Here is a 19,720-nt window from a genome sequence, read left to right on the forward strand (position 1 = left end):
TCAGCCTCAGGCATGTGGTTGCTGAACGATGAGCCAGGAGCCTGTTGCTCAGCACTCGCTGATGAATACCTGACAGGAACGAGGAAAAGAATGCCCTCTATGCAAATATGCATCAGCTCTCTGGAGAGAAGAAAGCAGGAAACGGAGAGCGCCGTGGGGAAAGAGATCTTGCAGCCTTGTGTGCTGTTCACGCTGAATGGTCTCCATGGTAATAGCTGTCAGCTCCTGTTCGGTATTTACCTTTACGCCATGGAGAGCAGCCTCGTGTCTATCAGGTCATCTTTTTAAAACAAAACATTTCCGCAGTAAATCCATTAAGTAAATAAACAAAAATTTACAGTCTGTTCAGGCTCTTAAGTGAACGTACCAGGCTTAAGTAACACAAAGAAATATTTTCTGATCAGACTGGCAAGACATCATCAATAGTTTTCACCTAACAGATCATTTCGTGTGGTTAAAATTTGCTTTTGAGCACATTTACGTTTTGTGATTGAGAAATAAGTTTCAAGCAAGATGATGTTTCAAAAAGATGTCAAGAATCCACTGAACATTAACGTAGGATCTTTTGCAGGGCTCCTATAATAGGATGAAACGAATGTTAAAAATAGCTGATTTATGTTCAAAATCATAGATTAAGTTTGCAAGTAAATAAATTTTTGGATAGATTTTGATATTTTTGTCTAAACCCAGCTGTTTGTATTTGCACCCATTCTCACTTCTTTTTCACTTCCCACTTTTCTAAAGAAACAAAGCCATTAAATCTGCATTTTCTTGACTTTGAAAACACAGAAAGAACAGCTGTCACAGGTACACATTCATGCAATTTAAATAATTGACATGAGAAAGTGATTTCAGTTCATTTCAGGTTGCAAGAGTCCCCTTTGTTATTTTCCAATGGGCTGATCATTATGGACTCAAATCATAATTTCCTCATAGTGAGATATATCAGACCCTGTAGCACCTTAATGATGTTGACAGTGGAGCTTCACAGGGCTGAATTAAAGCAGTGATTCTTTTAATGAGCCTGATTACCTCTGTAATATAACTTAGGCTCATATTAGCCTCCTTTATTCCTGTTATAATGCACGCTCTTCATGCAGACAGTGTTGCATGGTCATTTTAATTAACTCTGTTTAAAACCATGTATTTTTTGTAACTCATGGGAAATTTATTTACAAATAATTTCATATGCATTTTTAAATTTGTTCAACAATGAATGAATGAATGAAATGAATGAATGAATGAATGAATGAATGAAAAATACTTTATTAATCCCAAAGGGAAATTCAATATTGTAGTAGTAGTAATTTTTTAGTAAAACAATCACATTAATTAATTAATTAGGGGTTTGTTCTTCAGCCTGATAGCTGCTGGAAGGAAGGATCTTCTGTATCTCTCTGTCTTGCATCGGACTTGAACAAGCCTCCCACTGAACACACTCTGTTGTTTCGTCACGGCGTTGTGTAGAGGGTGTGAAGGATCTTCCATTATCTTCGTCAGCTTGTACAGAATTCTTTTTTTGATGATCAACTCCAGCGGCTCCAGAGTTACTCCAAGCACAGAACCGGCTTTCTTGATCAGTTTGTTAATTCTTTTCAAGTCTCTGGTTCTGATGCCGCTGCCCCAGCAGATTGCTGCAAAGCTGATTGCACTTTCAACAACAGACCTGTAGAACATTTGCAACATTTTGGTGCAGACGTTAAAAGATCTCAGCTTCCTTAAGAAGTAGAGTCTGCTCTGACCTTTCTTGTAAATGTACTCAGTGTTGCTTTTCCACTCAAGTCTGTTGTCCAGCTGAACTCCAAGGTACTTGTATTCCTCCACCACCTCCACCTCCTCTCCCATGATGGAAACACTTCTATGTGTGTTCTTGTTCCTCCTGAAGTCAACAATCATCTCCTTTGTTTTCTTGGTATTCAAGATGAGATGATTGTCACCGCACCATTTCACAAACTGACCGACCAGTTCTCTGTACTCTGCTTCTTGTCCATCACTGATACACCCAACAACTGCTGAGTCATCAGAGTATTTCTGCAGATGACAGAACTCAGAGTTGTACTGGAAGTCTGAGGTGTACAGCGTGAATAGAAATGGTGAAAGTACAGTCCCTTGTGGTGTTCCAGTGCAGCTGACCACCATCTCAGACACACAACCTTTCAGTCTCACAAACTGTGGTCTGTTTGTGAGGTAGTCGTAAATCCAGGTGGTTGTGGAGGGATCCACCTGGAATTTCTGCAGCTTCTCACACAGCAGAGCAGGCTGAATCGTATTAAAAGCACTTGAGAAATCAAAGAACATGACCCTCAAAGTGCTGCCTGACTGGTCCAGATGAGAGTGGGCTCTCTGAAGCAGGTATATGATGGCATCTTCAACCCCAAGCCCATTACGGTATGCAAACTGTAATGGGTCCTGAAAGGTGTTCACCTGCTTGCTGAGGTGAGCCAGTAAGAGTCTCTCCAGGACTTTCATGACGTGAGATGTCAGGGCGACTGGTCTGTAGTCTTTTGGTTCAGCTGGTTGTGGTTTTTTAGGCACTGGAACAAGGCAGGATGTTTTCCACAGCACCGGGATTCTTCTAGGTTGAATACCGATTCTGGTCAAGTATCAGTCCTGGTTCTGTTGGATCTCAGTGCTGCGTTTGATACTGTAGATCACAGAATCCTGTTGCACAGGCTGGAAAACTGGGTTGGACTTTCTGGAGCGGTCCTTAACTGGTTCAGGTCCTATTTAGAAGGCCGGAGTTATTTTGTTACGATCGGCAGCTATGAATCCGAACGAGTGGCCATGACTTGTGGAGTCCCCCAGGGGTCAGTCCTTGGACCTCTTCTGTTCAACTTGTATATGCTCCCTTTGGGTAAAATATTACAAAACTATAGCATTAATTATCAAAGTTATGCAGATGATACACAACTTTATGTGTCTCTGTCACCAGATGACTGCAGTCCAATAGACTTAATGTGTCAGTGTCTGGAGCAAATAAACACCTGGATGAGGGAGAATTTCCTACAATTAAATGAAGACAAAACTGAGATTATTCTGTTTGGTAGCAAAGAGAAGAGGGTCAGCATTGGCAAACACCTGGAGACTCGGGCTCTTAAAATTACCAACCAAGTTCGTAACCTGGGAGTGTTGATAGACTCAGATCTGACTTTCAGCAGCCATATCAAAGCTGTCACTAAGACAGCTTTTTACCAGCTCAGAAACATCAACAGAATTAAAAGTTTAGTCTCCCAGAAAGACCAAGAGAAACTCATCCATGCATTCATCTCCAGTAGGCTGGATTACTGTAATGGTCTTTTAACAGGACTTCCTAAAAAGAGCATTAAACATCTGCAGCTCATCCAGAACGCTGCTGCTAGAGTTTTAACCAGGACTAAGAGATCTGAACACATCACACCAGTTTTAAAATCTTTACACTGGCTTCCAGTCAGTCACAGAATAGATTTTAAAACCCTTCTGATCATTTACAAATCCCAGAATGGTTTAGGCCCAGAATACATCTGTGATATGTTCAGAGAATATAAACCTAGCAGAGCTCTTAGATCCAAAGACTCTGGTCAACTAGTCCAGGCCAGAGTCCAGACTAAACATGGAGAAGCAGCATTTAGCTGTTATGCTGCAAACAAATGGAACAAACTGCCAGTGGAGATTAAACTTTCCCCAAATGTAGACATTTTTAAATCCAGGTTAAAAACTTTTCTTTTCTCATGCGCCTATGCATGAAATCTGCACGGTAACTTTTTTTTAACTTATCTTGCTTTTAATCATTTTAATGTAATTTATTATTTTATTGTGATTATGTGTTGATTATGTGTTGATGCCTTTTACTATTCTAAATATCTGTAATGTCTTTGTTTTATGTAAAGCACTTTGAATTGTCCTGTACATGAAATGTGCTATACAAATAAACTGCCTTGCCTTGCCTTGCCTTCTCTGGCTCAGGCTGGTGTTGAACAGGTGCTGGAGAATCGGACATAGCTGTTTTGAGCAGGTCTTGAGAACTCTGGGACTGACACCATCTGGACCTGCAGCCTTGTTCTGGTTCAGTTTCACCAGTTGTTGCATGACTTGGTTACAGGAGACAGACAGAGTGGAGGTGGAGGCAGAGGAGGTTTCAGGAAGTCCTGATGTGGAGGGAGATGAGGTTGTGTCCAGGTCCTTGACTGAGCTGCAGGGTGACAGAGTGGAGGTGTGACAGGAAAGCTGTGGGCTCATGGAGGGTGTGTGGCTAGTTGGGGTTGAAGCAGGAGGTGAGCTAAACCTATTGAAGAACATGTTCAGTTCATTCGCTCTGTCCAGACCTCCATCAGTCTGATCCTCCTTTATCCCGAAGCCAGTGATCTTCTTCATTCCTGACCACACATCCCTCACATAACAAGTACATTTTAATGCCACCATGCAGCTTTACAGTATTTACCTTGCAAATACACTGAGTTTTAGTCACCCTTTTTCTTGTTTTATTAATTAAATTGACCAAACAAACAAACAAAAAAAATAAAACATTTAAAAAGGAACTTCTCTGACTTTACACATACATTTGTTTAAGTAGATCCTGAGAAGAATGTTTGAAGTTTGATATCACTTCAACATGTGCTGGTTAAGTCTGATGGCTGGTGACATATAAAGGCTGAAGGTTATAAAGCTAAATATTCTAGCAGACGTCTGTGCCCACTCGTCATCTCTGTGTGAGGCTAGAATTTCAATCCATTGCTGCTTTACTGTTTTCTAGGTATAGCACTTCTTATTCCATTTACATTTTCAAAAGGGAATTGACTGTGTATTTATCCAGAAATAGAAATTTGATAAGAGGATGTGTATACATGACAAATGTTAATCTTTAAAAATGTTTTAAAAATCTTATTCCATACTAGCCAGTTCGTATCTTCTTTATTTTTTCTATTAAAATAAAAACTAATAGCAAAAAATGAAGTTATTTTCAGCAGTTGCATTGAAAGCAGATTCAAACAATTTACCCAGACTCCCAAGTGTAGGTCTAATTCCAAAAAACTGATCTAGACTTCCTTTGATGAAGCTCACTACTATATTAGCATCTCCCTCCAAAGCTGCAGAATACCTACTACTACATGCATGAATATTATTGCATGCTCGCTATTAATGCAGACATTCATTGAATGATAGGTGTGCTGTGAATGGAGCAGGACCCAAATGCAGGTTAAGACGCAGCAGGCAAGTGGGTGAAAACTTTGACGGTTTAACGCAGGAAACAAAACACACTGCACAAGCAGGAAAACCAACAATCAAATGAACACAACAATGACACGGGGAAAGAATGATGACAATCTGGCAGTGAACAAATGAAACCAAGGGGTAGAGACTGAGGTGAACTAACTAAACGAGGAGAAGATAAAACAAATTAGCTAATGAAACCAGGTGTGATGAACAGGAAATGAACAGAAATGAATACAGAAGGGGATATGCCTACTAAATAAAACAGGAACAAGACAGAGGCCGGAGACAATAAAAACCAGAAACTAAGACAATAGAACAAGAACTGAACCAAAAACCCAAAGATAATGACAAGTGCCATGAAAAAAATTGCTTGCAAAAAATAAGAAATAAAAACAAGAAAGAATAATACTAAAAAAAACTGCAACCTTTAACTTCTATATTAGCAACGCTAACTGCCATACTACGCCTGCCGAGCTGTTATGTGTCACGGGATGACCCTTAAATCCATGTACATATAAATTTGTCCTTCTTTAAGAACTTGGTGGCATGGACAACAAGATGCAACACAGTCTGCGACTCTGGAAAAAGTTATTTGGAAGATTTGCTTCCGTTCTCTGTGCAGCTGGATTATAGCAGGAGCATTTCAATTGCTGCTGCAGTGAGTGTTTTTACTCCAAGTTGTAAGCATTTTCTGGTGTTAAGCGAAGCTGACTCCAATGTTTAAAGTTAAGAACATATATTTACATCTATTTATTATTTTATTGATATCTCTTTATATTTCCACATACGTGCTTAAACATTTTTTCCCCTTTTAGGACAAATAAACCTGGTTTATTTGCTTTTTCTTATTACAGGTTCATTAGTTTCTGTGGTATTATTTCATAGACACTGACCCATTTAAAAACAATAGCATAAGACCCTTTCGAGATTAAGACAGCATATCATAATCACAGTTGTCCCATTTTACCATACCTGAATCTATGCTTATTTGGTAATCATAGCAAATGTTTCACATGAGATAGAAAATATGAGTTAATTTCTTTCTGACCTACTATTATTGTGTTTTTCTTTTTATACTTGTGTGATTAAAGGAGGAACCTGCCAGGTGACAGGCAGAAAGCTCTGGACATAATGCTGCCCCTAGTGGATGAGGAGCAGCAGGTAGCCTCGGACATCTACTGCCTGGTGGGACGGATCTACAAGGACATGTACCTGGACTCTCACTTCACTGACACGCAGAGCAGAGACAGCAGCACACTCTGGTGAGAAAAGCATTCGAGATGTCAGTGTGTGATACATGTCTGCTCAGCTGGCCCTTTCAGACACTGAGTCACCAATATTGTTAGAAGAATTCCTTCGAAGGACAAGATGCATAATAGACGCGGTGACTCACCGGATTGTGGTAAAGCAGCACTAGGAACTTACAATAAATTGGCACATTAAAACTAAATGTTACAATAGCAAAACAATTTATCGTAAATGAGAATTACAACTCTCATTCAAAAGAACTGGCAGGCAATAAATCATCAGTGACAACCCATTACAACAGAATTTAAAATTGCACAACCTGTCGCATCTTGAAGCAAATGTGCAAATAAACATAGAACACCAGTTATTACAATATCAAAATAATTCAGGATTTAAAATGTCTGAGGTCTGACATTTTTAATGCAAGCATAACTTCTGTCAATGTTTGATATGATCAGCTGGTGATAACAGGAATTGGTAATATGGAAACACTTTTTTTTTGCTTCTTATTTGAATAAAGTGGCAAACAAAAATATGTACAAGTTTATCTAAGAGTTATAAAGATTGTGATTGTAGTTTTATATCATTTCATACAGATTATAATGTAGTGTCAGAATAACTGAGGAAAACTGTGTGAGATATTGCTACCATCCTCATTGACAAATTAGTCACCATTGGATTACCTGACACACCCCTGGACTGTTTTAAATTATATCTCTGCCCATAACCAATTTGTCCAACTCAAGTCCTTTTCTATAAAAATGACAATCAGTTCAATTTTAACAGGGATAACCAGCTCTACCAGACCACCTAACCCACCTTCCTCTCCCATTGCCAACAGGAAATCAGATCCTGGTTCTCCCATAACTTTGACAAACAGTGACAAAACTGAGGTCCTTCTCACTGATGCTAAATCCACCCTTTTAGTCCTTCTTTTTGACAAGTTCATCCATAAACTGCAACTGGTTCAGAACTCTGCTGGCCACATTTTTTCCAGAACCCCCCTCATTCATTCGTATCATACTTGTCCAGTAGCATCTCCATTGGCTTCCCATTATATTCTGCATTGTTTATAAAATTTTGCTTCTCATTGTCAAGGCAACCTTAATGAATCTGCAATTTTTCTTTTCTATAAAGTAGCTGCATTACATTCCTCAGCTGAAACCCTGCAAGGGTTGTGAGCTTGTAAGTTGCTTAGGGGTTATAGTACAGCCAGTTCTTGTCCCTTCTGATTAGAATGTGGTCTGAAAAATGAAGAAAACCAAAGCTTTAATATTATTATTAACACAGCAAAACATGTTTTCATTATTTCAGAGGGGTGTTTTCTTTAAAAGAAAGCTGCCTCAGGTGGCCCAGACCTAAACCTGGTAACCTTTGGGATTGGATGAACTATAGTTCCACAGCTTGTGTAAAAAAAGGAAGGTTTAATGCTTTGTTGGTTATAAATATAAAGTGAATAAAGGGAGGTTTAAGCATGGTTAAGTAAACACGTGGAGGAAAAGCATTGTTAACAGTTTACTTAATGACAGGAGCCTGCTGATAATCATAATCTGGAAATTGCATTTAAGATCTCATATCTTTATTGACTTATTATGCTGTTTAGGAAATCAAGCTTCCATCTGGTTCTTATTTTCAGTTCCATGAAACAGCTTGGCACAAGCCTCTAATAACATTCACACCCCTTGTCACAACAGAGCAGATTGGTCATTAAATAAATTAAATTTCTTGTTATTTGGGGCTACTCGCAGTTGCTGTTTGGCGCTATGTGGCCCCAGCTCAATATGAATGTAATTGTTTTTTCCATCTTGAAGTATTTCAGAAAGCCGGGGGAACCCTGTAAAGCCATCCGTTATCTCTGAGGTGTTTGGGATTTGGAATGACGTAGTTCTTGGAAGAACGGTGTTTATTAAACTCATCCTTTTTTTTTCTCACCTCAGGTTTAAAAAGGGGTTTGAGTCAGAGCCAACACTACATTCTGGTATCAACTATGCTGTTCTCCTGCTGGCAGCTGGACACCAGTTTGACACTTCTTTCGAGCTTCGCAAAGTGGGTAAGGCAACCAAAGACAAGATATTTGTTTTCGACCTAAATATACTGTTTTTCCGCTGTACTAGTGAGTAAACTTTGATCTGTCCTTCTGCAGAAGTCATATCCATCCTAGGGAACAATTTCTTCCTCTTCCTTTTTGTTTCTTTTGTAAATAGATTTTATTCGTATCCATATTTAGAAATCTGCAACAAATATGAGAGATTTAGGATATGATTCAGTCTGAAAGCAACGTAATTTTAAAAGCCAAAATCAGCAAGAAAAGCTGCTAAAAAAATTAGCATGCTATGCTATGTTAAGGCTTATGTAAATTATTCTATGTGAGTTTTTCATTGCTTTAAAAAAACACGTCAAAAGGTTTACTCCTTTTGCTCAAAGAGGTGTAGACTTATTTTGCATCCAATAAATTTTTTGCAAATTTTTAATCTGCTGCATTGTGGACGGAGCCTTATCAGGCCACTGGAATTGGCCAATCAGATCAGACTGGATGTTTTAAAAGGGGAAGCCTCCCAAGCATCTGTTTTGACAGGAAATATGTAAACACACAGCAGTAAATAGCACTCCTGTTTACTGTTTTGTGGAAACTTTAAGCATGACTATAACTACAGCTGTGTCTACTGATAAATTAACATGTTTCATTCATTTTTTTCAATGCTGAACAGAACTTGTAAGCAAACATGAAAACGTACTTCATCGCTATAATTAGGCTCAGTTAGAAATAAGGTGACTTCCAACGTCCAGACTATAAAATATGAATTAATCGATTGATTTTTCTTTTTTAAATTGTATAACAGGAAAGTTCCAGTCATAAAATGAAAACAATAAAAGAGCTCTATAGTGTAATCAGGTGTTTGTCATGATGAGGAATTGCTATGATAATAACATAAGTATATATGTTGTTATGGGAAAAAAACTGTTTACATGACTATACATTCATGCATGTAACTAAGCCTGCCTTTCCTTTTTTTTTCTAAATATTTTTCTGATACCTGGGGATTAGAGAAGTTCAGGAATGTGGAAAACGGGTTGGAAAGTCCTGGGAACAAGCCTTCAGCTTCCGAAATTAACCCCTCCCGCTATCCCTTTATACACAGCCTGCCTCTACACTTACATAGGACCCTGATGGCCTCTCTAAATGGTAGATATTTGCAGCAGGCTGTGCTAAGCATGTAGGGGCAAACTGTGGAGCTAGAACACTCCATTGCAAGAGTTAGTTCTAGCCTTTTCTTTCTCAGTATTTGGCCTGACTTGCCCACAGCCCAAGAAAAAACTAAACAAAACTATTTTATTCCTGTTATATAAAATATTTGTCTTTTCTCTTTGTTCACCAGGGGTTAAGCTGAGCAGCCTGTTAGGTAAAAAAGGCAGCCTGGACAAGCTGCAGAGTTACTGGGATGTGGGCTTCTTCTTGGGTGCTAGCATACTGGCCTGTGACAACACAAGGGTCATCCAGGCTTCTGAGAAACTCTTCAAGCTCAAAGCCCCCATCTGGTAAGAATAAGTTGTGCTGTTTTTCAATTAGCTTGCTAAAAAACACATTTTTGCCTATCTCTAGCACCAAGGGTGGCTGTGTCATTGTTATCTGAAGTGTTCTCTGCTTTCCCTTGAAACCACAACAACCATCTGTGGTCATTGTGCAAGGCTTTGGCACATTTCTAATCAAGAACAGAAAATATCACAAGGGACTGTGGTTGCTCTTTCGAGCAGCAACTCTCTGATACATGCTTCTGTAATTAACCCATGCTTCTCCATGACCCTTTCTCTCAAGAACATTTTATGTGACAGCATGAAAGCTACTGCGTGCAAAAGAACTGAATAAACTGTCTGCAGCTTCTTTCTTGCAATGCATAAAATCCTGCTGCTCTTTGTTTGTGGTAGCGCTGTGAAATTTCCATTAATGTGACAAAGGGAAAAACGCTTTGGCATGGAAATGCAGTCAGATTTTGAAACGGGTATCAGAAACAATTTCTTCATCACTGTTTATTATTATTTTATTTTTATTTTTTTCTGATTGTTTTCAGGTATCTGCGCTCAGTTGTGGAAACCATTTTGATCTACCAGCATTTCAAAAAGCCAAGCGTGGAGCCGCCGTCCCCCAAACAGGACCTGGTGGACTTTTGGATGGACTTCTTGGTGGAGGCAACCAAAACAGATGTCTCCTCTGTGCGATTCCCTGTAAGAGATTAAAAAAATCCCTAAATATTTATGTGTGAAAACAAAAAGAAATGTAATGTTTAAAACACATTCATCTCTTCCAGGTGTTGATTTTGGAGCCTACTAAAGTGTACCAGCCTTCATATTTGTCCATAAACAAAGACGTGGATGAGAACACTGTGTCTATCTGGCATGTTGCTCCTGATGACAAGGTGGCTGCACAATAACATAACATAACTAACTGTACTGTAGCGCTTCTCAAACAGGCTTTTTGTTGGCTTCACATTCTCAGTCAGCACTCCTCATGCTTAAAGCAACTGAACCAGCAATGCTGATCTTTTACATCATATATAGCAGGAATCACAAACACTGGTTCTTCCACTGTCCTGCAGGTTTTTGATGTTTCTCTGCTGCAACACACCTGATTTGCATAACAGACCATTGACAGGCTAAAATTGTTGGAGAGCCAGTTCATATATATCAGGTGTGTTGCAGAAGGAACACATCTAAAACCTGCAGGACAGTGGCCCTTGAGGACCAGAGTTAGGGATCCCTGACACATAGGAAATGATTAAAGTTAAAGTGGGGATTAAACCAAAGATAAAATAATGTGTTTATAAGATATGACGAGAAATTTACCTTCTCTGTTTTGTTTCTTTAGTTAAATGCCGTTGTTCTTTGGGCTGTTATAAAGTCTATTTTTTGCAACAAAATGATCATTGCTAAAAGTATTCACATTAATAATATTATTGCAATATCAATAATTTTAAAGTACATTGCTATTAGAATAATTCAATTTATTTATTTATCATTTTTTACTCCTTTTTTGGGGAATTGAATTGCATTAAAAAAGGATGTTAGAAAATGTTTTGATTTTAATAGCACCGATAAAAAGCCAATATGTGTCCCCTTATGTGTATTTTTTAACTGGTTATCAATATTTTATTCTTTTTTATGTCACAGTAAATAGGCTAATGCTTAATATAATAAAGTATTTTAACTTTTTCTTTGTTTTGATCCATCGTGCAGAACAAGGGGATACATGAGTGGAACTTCAGTGCCACATCTGTTCGAGGTGTCAGGTCAGTAGCTTTATTTCAGCACTAATTCAAGTCTCCAACCTCCTACACTAAGTCTGAATGTCTTTGTCCTTCATTGTCTCTAAGCTTTTTGAGATCTGCCAAAAGTCCTATGATGACTTTCTGTCAGAGATGTTGTTGTTTCTCTACCACAGTGCTCCTAATTTGTTCTCTTTTACTTTAATGTAAATGCAGCATGATGGAAGCTCCTGTCAGTGTATTTACCAGCATGATAGATTGACTAATTCTGCAGATTATTAAGCACCAGTTTAGATAAATTGGAAAGCACTATGTGGTTTTTTTACAGAAATGTTAGAAGTACTAAATGTGCAGAATTTTTTGCATTACTCGTATACATATTTTTAATAATTTACCAAGTTGAGAACTGAGGTTTTGTTGTTTTTCCAAATTGAGTTAATAAAAAGGAAGAAAACCATCTAGCCATTTATAGGGGTATCAGTTTAAGGAGGATTAGAAAAAAACTAACAGCAGCCTCAGATTTTGTAAAATTGTTGTTAATATTAAGACTCGAGGGAACTTCCTTGTTTCCTGTGGTGAAAATGATTTATACCTTTCAATCATCAGCTTCTCTTGGGAGTTGTTGTAGTTCTCTGAGCTCCAGGCAAGGAAGCATGTTTCCTAAAATGTCAAACTTCTCCTTTGTTGTGTACAACATCACTGTTGATTCCCTTGTTTGTGTGATGCAAAAGATAATTGCTGTATATCATAGCATTATCTCTGTCCAAGGATTTGTTTTGTTGTTTCTGCTGCCAATTTCATTACATTATTAATAAATGTATATGCTTTCTGCAAAGGAGTTACAATAAGGCCAAATGTGTTAAATGTGCACATTTATATAAGCACTTAAAAATAGCATATCTGAGTATTCATGTTTTAGATTACGTCCTACGAATTGCCATTGCTTCTCCTCTTAAAGCTTCAGATTGTATCAGAGTGCCTGTGTCCATCATAGACAATTTTCACGATGTCTTGCTCTGTGCCTATTTTTCCACGGTCCTCAAAGGAATTCAGTGTCAGATCGGAGAGAAGTGGAGGGCCGTGCTTGCATGTTGCTAGGGAACAACTCATTCTCTGTGCCCACTCAGCCTGCAGACAGTCAGCAGGACACAATGGCAGCTCTGCAAGCTACAATAAGACCACACATACAGGCAGCCAGTTGTCTGGCTCAGCAAATCTGGCCCTGGTATGCTAGGAAAATAAACAATCCTCTTTTGTTTTTGATTAAAGTTTAGTGTGCACATATCTAGCACATACTGTCCTCATAACATCTCATACAGGATGTATCAGCAAGATGTAAAAATATCACAGCTGTGGTGACAATTTGCATCCTTAACTGTATTTTTAGTTAAAGAGGCCACCCAAGAGTGGCAAATGTTTGATGGTTGGTGCCATAAGTCCAGTAAAAGGCTTCATTTATTCTGAGTCGCTTGTCATTGGATAAGAATTCCTCTAACTGTGGACTGTTTCTCTTCAGCATCTCCAAGTTTGACGAACGCAGTGCCTTTCTCTACGTCCTTCACAATGCGGAGGATTTCCAGATCTATTTCTGTACAGAGATGCACTGTAAAAGGTTGGTCTGTATCTTTACACTCACACCCAAGGGTAGTTAATATAATAAATCTTCCTTTAATGTGATCTCATGTGCTTGGCAGCCCTCTTCTGTGACTTTAAAATAATCGTTTTTACATTTCTAAATCAGAAAACTAAAGTTGCACCTGAAAAGGATTTATATGGAATTTAAAAATGTGTAAGGGGTTTTCTTAAATGTTTTTTAAACATTCAACAAGACAAAAAAAAAAGAGAAAGGAAAGCCCTGCAGCTGTGTGTGAGAATACAAATGCCCGAATCAGTCTTGCCTGATACAAACGTTGTACATGACATTCTTAACCAGAGTTAGCTCAAAGTTCAAGTCACACAGATTAAAATAAACACATTCACATTAATTATTCACAGTTTGATCTTTAGGCATTTTACTGCCCCAAAAGTTTGCTTTCATTTCTTTTTTTATTTTCATGTGTATGCTGGGCTATTTTGTCTGTAAAACCTTCTTGTACCAATTCTTCCAGTTCCAAGTCATAGCCATTGCTCAGTCTTAATAAAAGACTTTATACTGCTCTAGATTTGCTGACATGTATTACTTTGTGTCTTACAATGAGACAACCCAAAGTGATCAGTTTACAAATGCAGTGCTTTGTTCACATTTTCACTTTGTGCGGATGGTTTCTCGTCAGCGTCAGTTACTGGCACATATTTCCCAAGAATGCTTCAGATCATTGCACCATTTCTGTGGCTGATGTTTGAGACTCAGCAGGAAAAATTTGCATAAGAATCTGTGCTGATTCATTCATAAAACTTAAATGTTCAAATCAGATGAATAATTGCTCACAGTGCAGGATTTGGAGCACTGTCTCAGTGTAATGAGTGCTCATTTTACAATTTGCAAACATACACACTCTGAAGCATGCAGTCTTTTGTTTATGCATGCCAGACCAGAGTATCACCACCAGCAACACTCCTATTGTGTTGCACATGTGAGAACAGGCAACATTGATTCTCTGGACACAGTTCCAAGTTCATGTGTGAAAACGACTGTAATGAGTGCATCTCCATGTTGGTTGTGCTCATCCTTACAGTACTTTAAGCATTCTTGTCAGTTCTGTGCGCTGGTGGAAAACATCTCGCTCTCACATCACAACGAGCACACCTTGTTTCATTTCAACACCATCATGTTCCTCGCCAGCTGCTGCTTGAAGCCGTGTGTTAAGACTTGCGACTCTCACATCTGAGGCCTCTAGTGCCATTATCTGGAGTGTGAGAGTCAGTGAGTCATGCCTGCTGTTGCTATTATGCTGCACTCATTTAGTCAGGAGCGACAGCGGGAAAAGAGGGGTAAAAGAAGGAGAAATGAAGCAGACTAAAGGTTGTAAAGGAAGCAAGAAACCCAGTGAGATTGTATTTATTCATGTATACAGTATGATTGGCATTTGTGCACAGGAACACCTGCAGGCATGCCGTGTGTGACAGCATGATGAGGTGATGTGCTAAATCACAGCTTGTGTGCTGAGTGAGCGTTAAAGGTCAATGCATGTATGTTATGTGTGGGAGGTGTGCATGTAAACATGCTGCAGCTCCTTCAGAATAAGAGTAGCTAAATGGGCCCTATTATTGGTAATACATTGTAAATAATTGTAAAATCTATTCATTAAACATCTGTCTTTAAATAACTTTTAATATTAAGATTTATTTTTTCTTTTATCATTATCCACAGAAGTTACAATGTTTGGTGTACATGGGGTGTCTGGGCTTTGGCTTATATGAGAAATCCTAACGTGTGGAAGTGCACGTGTACAAGCTTTAAGCTAAAAACTCTATTAAGACATGATATTGTTTTGTCTATCACAGTGGACACAATGTCTGTTTTGATTTCTCTTTTTTTGAATGTGTTAAATTGCGGTGATGTCTGTAATTTAAAGCGTCCACTTAGCTGTGCTGAACAACAATAATGCAAGTTTAGTAGGTGACCCACTTAGTCCAAACAGGCTTCAACATACGAAACTAGTCTGGTGCTAGCTGAATGTTACCTATCTTACATTTAATCATTCTCATATCACCGGCCATGCAGGTAAAATCCACATTTTAAATACAACAAGGACAATACAACAGTTTTTTTTGTTTGTTTGTTTGGTTTTTTTTTTGTCTGTTTTGCTTATGAATACAAACCCTACACACTGACAGCAATACAGCTGTCCACATATAGACCAGACTGGTTTTTTTTATTTGCCTTAATGAAGCTGTTAATGCGTGCAATTCGCATTTTTGGTTAAACTTGGTTTTCTTTGGCAGATTCTGTGATCTGGTGAACAGTATAACAGAAGAAGCCTGGAAAGGTCCAGAAGAAGGAGATTGTGACACTGATGCCTTAGAGGTGAGGTGATTAACGACTCAGACATAGTATGGTTTTTATACTTTTAAATATACCTGCCCTCATCTTTAATGATAAGAAGACAGAATCCTTTCAGAGTCCCATACCATGAACAGACAGAGTGTAAAAATCATATTTATTTTATCTGTAAGTAGATTTTTAAACTGGAATTTTCTGAAAAATTTTTTTTAGCAAAAGTACCAAATTTTTCTGTTTTTTGCAGGTACAAAGATTTTGTATTGTTTGGTTACATCCTGTTGTGTTTCCGGAGTACACTTTGTCTGCTTTTCAAATGTCACAGGAAACACAAAGTGATGCTTGAGTCTCCATCAAAAGGTTTAAAAAAAATAAAATAACAAAACAAAACCACGTTTCAACAGATTTTGCTTTTATGTAGAATTTGGACTGAGTTATCAAAAAGTGGATTTTTCTTCCAGCAGATTTAGTTTATAAGATTAAATATTCCATCTAGCATTTCTTATGCGACTGATCGAAACTCAGCAGCAGACACTCAGAAATGAACAGAAACCTGCTGAGATAAGACCTGGATTTTTCCTGTGGGCTTTGTATGTTTCGACAGTCCGCAACGGAGTCCCGCTGTCACATTCACCTGTCTTCCCAGCAGAGCTGAGGGAGATGAAAAACTAATTACACAAAACGCTGCCGCACCCTCCTTGACTCAGCGTGGCACAGATCAGGTGTATAAGAGGTTTTTCTCACAGGGATTTGTGTTATGTGTGCAGCTCGAATCAGTCTGAATTCAAGGACAGTTTGTTGTCAAGTCTCAACTGTCTTAACTCTGTAACCTAAAAACCAAGGTCTGTAAAAACTGATTATATTTTTCAGATGGGGTATATTTAATCAAGCCTTTCTTGTTTCGTTTCCACAGTCAATTAATCAGGCATAGATGTTTAAAGAGGTCATATTACAAAGAAATGACCATTTGTTATTTATTCAAAGCTAATCAGATAAAGTTAGAAGACTAACTTTATATATGCGACAGCTACTCCAAAGGATTTTATTGTTGAGGGGACATAATTTATTAGACAAGCACAGACAAAGATAAAAGATAAAAAGCAGAAAATTACATATTTTGTACAGTAACATTGTAAACCCATTGAATTTGTACATATATTTACTTGTGTTTTAATTTATCTACCTATCCGCAGTCTAACAGGTGGAAAATACACTCAATATTTTTTCTGCACTAAACTGACATTTTCTTAAACCAGTTCTTTAACTATCCAATAAGTACTTAGCAATGACTTCTGATTTCCCACGGGGTCAGACCTGATTTGATTCCTGAGTGAATTTGTTTTGACCTGCAAAGCCTTTCCGCCCTGAAGGCAAACACCTCTCTGTAAATGGAGGCTCCAGCTGCTGAGGCATGCAGTTACGTCATAAAGTGTCGTGCAGCCATGCAGAGGGTGCAGTGTTTACATCTCTGTGTGGAGCCCAAGGGCAGAGGATGACGGGTTGATGCAAATAACCAAATATCTAAATTTATGCACGTGACTGGTAAACCCAAATATTGCCAGTCACACTGCGTCATCTGCACGGCTGCACAGCACTTTATGACGTACATGCCTCAGCAGCTGGAGCCTCCCATTACAAAGATGTGTTTGCCTTCAGGGCGGAAAGGTTTTGCAGGTCAAACCAAATTCACTCAGTAATCAGATCAGGTCTGAACCCCGTGGGAAATCAGAAGTCATTGTTAGGTACTTATTGGTTAGTTTTTACTTTTATTATCAGCTCTTGGTCGCAGATTAATTAAAGCCACAACTTCTGTTAGTTCTTGGTTAGGCTTAAGAGAAGATCAGAGTTTGAGGTTAAAAATATTCACTGTATTTTCTGGAAATTATTCCATATAATCATGTACAAATAAAAAAATTTCAAAAACCTTTTTAGTGATTTAGGCAGAACAAGAATCTGAAGCTATGACTCAAGTTGTTAACAAGACACAAAATTTCCAATGAACTTTTTTACATTATGAAAAGAAGGGCATGTTTCCACTTTATATCTAAAACTGGAAAATATAAGAAAGCAAGATTAAGTTTTTACATTCATATAATTAAAATGCTTCCAGAAGTTGTTGCTAGGAAGACACTCTTTGAGTCGTTTCCATAATTTATGTCAGATTATAGACATTAACCAGCATGAAAGGTTTGCAAATAGCTTCAGGCTGATGTGGGACAACTGTAGGACGGTTGCTTCAGAATGAACCCGACCCTTCTGCAATACAGTTCATGACTTTAGTCATGTTACTGACAATATGAAATCACACCTCACACCACTTCCATGACATACAGGTTAGTCTCAAGTGCACATTCATTAATGGACTAATGATGCACAACTGAACTGAACGGACACTCATTCATCAACATATAAGTTAAATGCATCTGTACATAATACAGTTATAACATAAACCAAAAACTCATTTACATGGTGTTTAAAAAACAAAGATTTTCCCATTTTGTTATGTTTTTTTTTCAGTATATATATTTGTATTTTTATTGATTTATTTTCATTTCAAATGAAGCACTGCTGAGGAATGCATTAGACCATGAAGGGCTCCATGATCGAAGGTCAAGAAAGATGCTTTCATAGATGCAAACAGAGTCCCCATGGAATAATGTTTAATGGACGGAGGAGACAAAATAAAAGCTCCTTAGAAATCTGGTCCATCAGTTTGTTTGTAGATGAGATTTAATCAAATTGAAAATCTAATCTAAAACATTTGCAGAAAAATTGACTGAAATCTGGCATTGCCAAAAGGACTTCTGCAAGCTTAAGAGCTTGGAAGTGAGTGTGAGAGTAGCAGAAACTCCCAGCAGGCAGGGAAGAAGCTTCTAGATAGAAACATGATGTTCTTTCTTTTTTTTTTTTTTTAGCTTAAAGTTAGCTCATTTGCATTTATTTATGAAGATACTAAAATACATAAAATTCATATGCGGCATTAAATCTGGCCAGGATTGGGACATCGCCCGCCACTGACATCCTGTTACTTTTAATTTAATGTTTGATTAAATGACATTATTGCAGCCAAATAAATTTAAACATTTGTCTTTATCACTACAGTTCATCTTTAGTTAATTATTAATTTTTTTTATAAGCTTGTTCTTGAACCATTATGTGCATGTTTCTGTTGTCTCCAAAGTATGACTACGAATATGATGAAAATGGAGAGAGGGTGATTCTTGGAAAAGGCACCTTTGGGGTGGTGTACGCAGGCCGGGATCTCAGCAACCAGGTTCGACTGGCCATCAAAGAAATACCCGAACGAGACAGCAGGTCAGACAAAACAATCCTTTATCTACTTACTATTATTTGCTACTATGGAAATGTCCAAATTTAGTGTTTGACCATACTGGAAGTCTAGCAAACTATGCTAAATTTCATGGTGTCCTGCAGGTGAATGCTCAGATTTTTCATGACCCTCTGACCTTTGCTGTTGTGCCAACATCAGCAAAATGTCATATTTGCTTACAAAATATCTACAACCGGCATGATAACGTGAATTTGCTCAGTGCATGCATTGTAAGAGTGGGATTTGATGCTTTGAATTCACCCTCAGGACATATTTGACATTTTTAGCAGTTTTTAGAAATCTTGTTTATTAAACTGTGCAAAGACTGAATCAAACTGAATGTTAATCAGTGGAAGAGCTGCTAATGCCTGATCTCATTCAGCTGTAGTGTTGGGCAACATTAAGAAATGTGCTGTTTATCTCCAACTGAGAGTGCAAAACACAGATTTGGAGTGTCCCTGGTGGTTTCTGGCTTTCAGCATACTGGCCTCCAGTTGAGTGACTGGTTCGTGGAGAGCTACGAAGGCAAACCCCCCACACCTCCGCCTTTTATTCCCATCACTGTCTCTGTTCGAAATGCTTGTCTCCTCATAGTTCCACCTACTCATCTCAGCCTGCAAGACTTTCTCCCAGTTGATATGATTCCACTGCCACACTTTGTTCCACTAATCACATCAGAAAGTCAGCAGGGCGCTCGGCTGCAAAAAACGTGGAGAAATCTGTGTGAATAATTTATAGGTGGAGGGAAGTCTC

The 19,720-nt window shown here is 38.3% G+C and overlaps 1 protein-coding gene across 1 annotated transcript in view; it reads left to right on the forward strand.

The window, feature by feature from the left end:
* The window catches only part of map3k5 (mitogen-activated protein kinase kinase kinase 5), a 67,864-nt gene that overhangs the window by 32,500 nt on the left and 15,644 nt on the right, over nucleotides 1-19,720 (forward strand). The window contains exons 7-15 of the mRNA XM_041975735.1: nucleotides 6,282-6,452; nucleotides 8,376-8,488; nucleotides 9,816-9,975; nucleotides 10,506-10,659; nucleotides 10,743-10,850; nucleotides 11,668-11,720; nucleotides 13,213-13,308; nucleotides 15,582-15,663; nucleotides 18,818-18,951. Of these exons, the coding sequence (XP_041831669.1) occupies nucleotides 6,282-6,452; nucleotides 8,376-8,488; nucleotides 9,816-9,975; nucleotides 10,506-10,659; nucleotides 10,743-10,850; nucleotides 11,668-11,720; nucleotides 13,213-13,308; nucleotides 15,582-15,663; nucleotides 18,818-18,951 (1,071 nt within the window). The remainder of the gene's footprint in view (nucleotides 1-6,281; nucleotides 6,453-8,375; nucleotides 8,489-9,815; nucleotides 9,976-10,505; nucleotides 10,660-10,742; nucleotides 10,851-11,667; nucleotides 11,721-13,212; nucleotides 13,309-15,581; nucleotides 15,664-18,817; nucleotides 18,952-19,720) is intronic.

Source organism: Melanotaenia boesemani, chromosome 22 (assembly GCF_017639745.1).
Source record: "Melanotaenia boesemani isolate fMelBoe1 chromosome 22, fMelBoe1.pri, whole genome shotgun sequence".
NCBI classification, from domain to species: Eukaryota; Metazoa; Chordata; class Actinopteri; order Atheriniformes; family Melanotaeniidae; genus Melanotaenia; species Melanotaenia boesemani.